The sequence below is a fragment of the Lipotes vexillifer genome, unplaced genomic scaffold, assembly GCF_000442215.2.
Source record: "Lipotes vexillifer unplaced genomic scaffold, Lipotes_vexillifer_v1.1 scaffold397, whole genome shotgun sequence".
Classification (NCBI taxonomy): Eukaryota; Metazoa; Chordata; class Mammalia; order Artiodactyla; family Lipotidae; genus Lipotes; species Lipotes vexillifer.
This window is the reverse complement of record NW_006772681.1, coordinates 3,128,864-3,131,211: the sequence shown is the minus strand read 5'-3', so window position 1 is coordinate 3,131,211 and position 2,348 is coordinate 3,128,864. Positions and strand designations below refer to the sequence as shown.

At 40.9% G+C, this 2,348-nt stretch overlaps 2 protein-coding genes across 8 annotated transcripts in view; both read right to left on the bottom strand.

Moving 5' to 3' along the window:
* CPNE1 (copine 1) overlaps positions 1-2,348 on the bottom strand; it is a 36,043-nt gene that overhangs the window by 23,372 nt on the left and 10,323 nt on the right. The window lies entirely within an intron of this gene.
* The window catches only part of RBM12 (RNA binding motif protein 12), a 2,795-nt gene continuing 2,049 nt past the window's right edge, over positions 1,603-2,348 (bottom strand). Inside the window, 1 exon segment of the mRNA XM_007472097.1 lies at positions 1,603-2,348. This exon segment is cut by the window's right edge and continues 31 nt beyond it. Coding sequence (XP_007472159.1) covers positions 1,603-2,348 — 746 coding nt within the window.

The window sequence follows — 2,348 nt, the reverse complement described above, 5'->3', positions numbered from 1 at the left end:
CACGACGCTGTATTTCAGTGTTCCACTGAATTGCAACAACCAAAAGGCACTATTTTTCTTAAATAGAAAATATTTCTTTTAAAAGGTTGACCCCTTTGTAAGTAAATTGATTTGTAGGAAATGTTGGGGATGTTTCAAACCAAGACAGAGGCCCATGTAAAAGACAAAATTTGTTTTTCATGATATCTCACCAATCTCCCATTCCATGTTTATAATATAATGTGACACGTCTTTAGAGCATTTTAACTAAGAAGAAAAGTAACTATAAGTAGAGCCTTTTGTGGCAGTGAGCAGGACATTGTAAGGCAAATGTTTTCGTGACAAGGACACTCACCAACCAGAACCCACGTGGTCCTCCTGCCTTAGTCCTGAATGCCAGAGTATGAAAGGGCAAGGAGCCTCAATTCTCTCCCCTCTGGCAGCTGCACTTGTACTCTGTATAAGGAATTTTTGTAACCAGGCTCCTGATCAAACAACTAGACCAAAAAGCCTCCAATTAACAGGATTAAATATATATTGATCTATGGGCCAGCTTATGGATCTTTTATTCTGTTAACACTACTGCTAACAAAGCTAACAATTTCAACTACAATTTTAAAGACCTATATATAATAATGCTTTCTTATGAATGGACCCTTTTTGTTTAGTTACAGGTCAAAATTTCACATAAATTTGGGACAAAAGGAAATTGCCAGAACATTAGTCCATCTTGGGCAAGACTTCAAATCAGGCATCTTAAACAATGACCATTAAAAGTGGTTTCTGGTTTTTGATGCCATCCAAACAACATGAACAATTTTTAAACTGACTAAAACTTGGCGGTCAAACCAAAAAGGCTCTGGTAGGTAGAGGACTCCATATTTTATTTTTGTGGCAAACGTCTTATTCCACACAGTTTTAAGTGTGACTGACATTAGAAATCAAAGTTCAAGGTTATAGCACAAACCAAGTGTGGAGTTTTATATTAGAAAAACATCAACAAAACAATTCTGCTCATTTACAAATGAGTCAATTAGGCAAATAAAGCAGCAACTTCAGAAGGACTGTCTATACAGCAAGAACCCTCAAGAAGCAATAAAGGTACATACAGTGAATCTGTATACAGAGATTTTATTCAATTTTAAAAGAAAATGAGGACTTTAGACAAAGCTTTGACCCTATAACAAAGCAAATCTGTCCAGCTTTAAACCAAATTCCAAGAGTAGCCAGCTTCTATTTTTCAGCAGCTGGCAAGAGCACCCTCAATGAGCTCTATTGACATTTCTATTTTCTTCACCCCATATGGTATAAAACAAAACCAATCTAGACTCCTAGATAAGCTTTATGTGGTCATTTGAGTTTTACAAATGGTTTCTCTAATAGTATGCCAAAATCATTTTTGTGTTCTCTCCGGACAGCTTTACTGTAACGTACAGCAATGTTTATCCTGGTAGTGAGTCTTCTGTAAACAGTAAACCAATGCTCTATGTTATGGAAACCAATCTATATGCAATTGAAACAATCCACAGGCTCTAACCTGGAAACACTAGGAAAACAATCTGAATGCATTAATCACAGCACTATGAAGACTATATCTACCCTATGAAGAACTGATGTGAACAGCTACCCTAATACGAGTTTTACTTTCCTAGAGCCAATAGGTCTGTCATTTAAGTCAATGACAGCAGCTGTGGCTTCATCCCGAGATTCGAAAGCCACCATAGCTTCACCTGTGGGCATACCTTTTTCATTGTATTTTAAACACACTGAGCCTGGGATCACTTGATAGCCATAAAAAAAATCTAAAATCTCATCAATAGACACAGTGAAGGGCATGTTCTGTACTTTGATTACTGTTGGTCCTGGTTTTCCAGAACTAGATCCAAAGCCAGGAGGACCACCAACATGGACTGGGCCTGGGCCAGGGCCAGGGCCAGGGCCAAAGGCTGGAGGCCCACTCAAATGCCCAGGGGCACTTCCAAGGCCAGGAGGGCCACTTCCAAAGCCAGGGGGGCCACCTAAGCTACCAGGGCCATTTCCAAAATTCTGAGGGCCCCCTCCAAATCCTGGTCCACTTAAATTATTTGGTCCACCTCCAAAACCTGGAACATCCAGTCCTAGACCAGGCAAACCACTATTTCCAACTGAAGGCATTCCAGGCCTAGCATCACCAAAGGCCCCTCCTAATCCTGGAGGAGGGAGTGGTGGTCCAAAGGCATTTGACCCACCAAAATTACCAGGAAAGTTAAATGGAGGCCCATTGTTGGCCTCCTTAGATCCTACAGTCAAGAAGGCATGCTCTTCACCTCCTGCACTAGGCATTCCCGCACTGGGTATTCCCACACCGGGCATTCCGGCACCGGGCATTC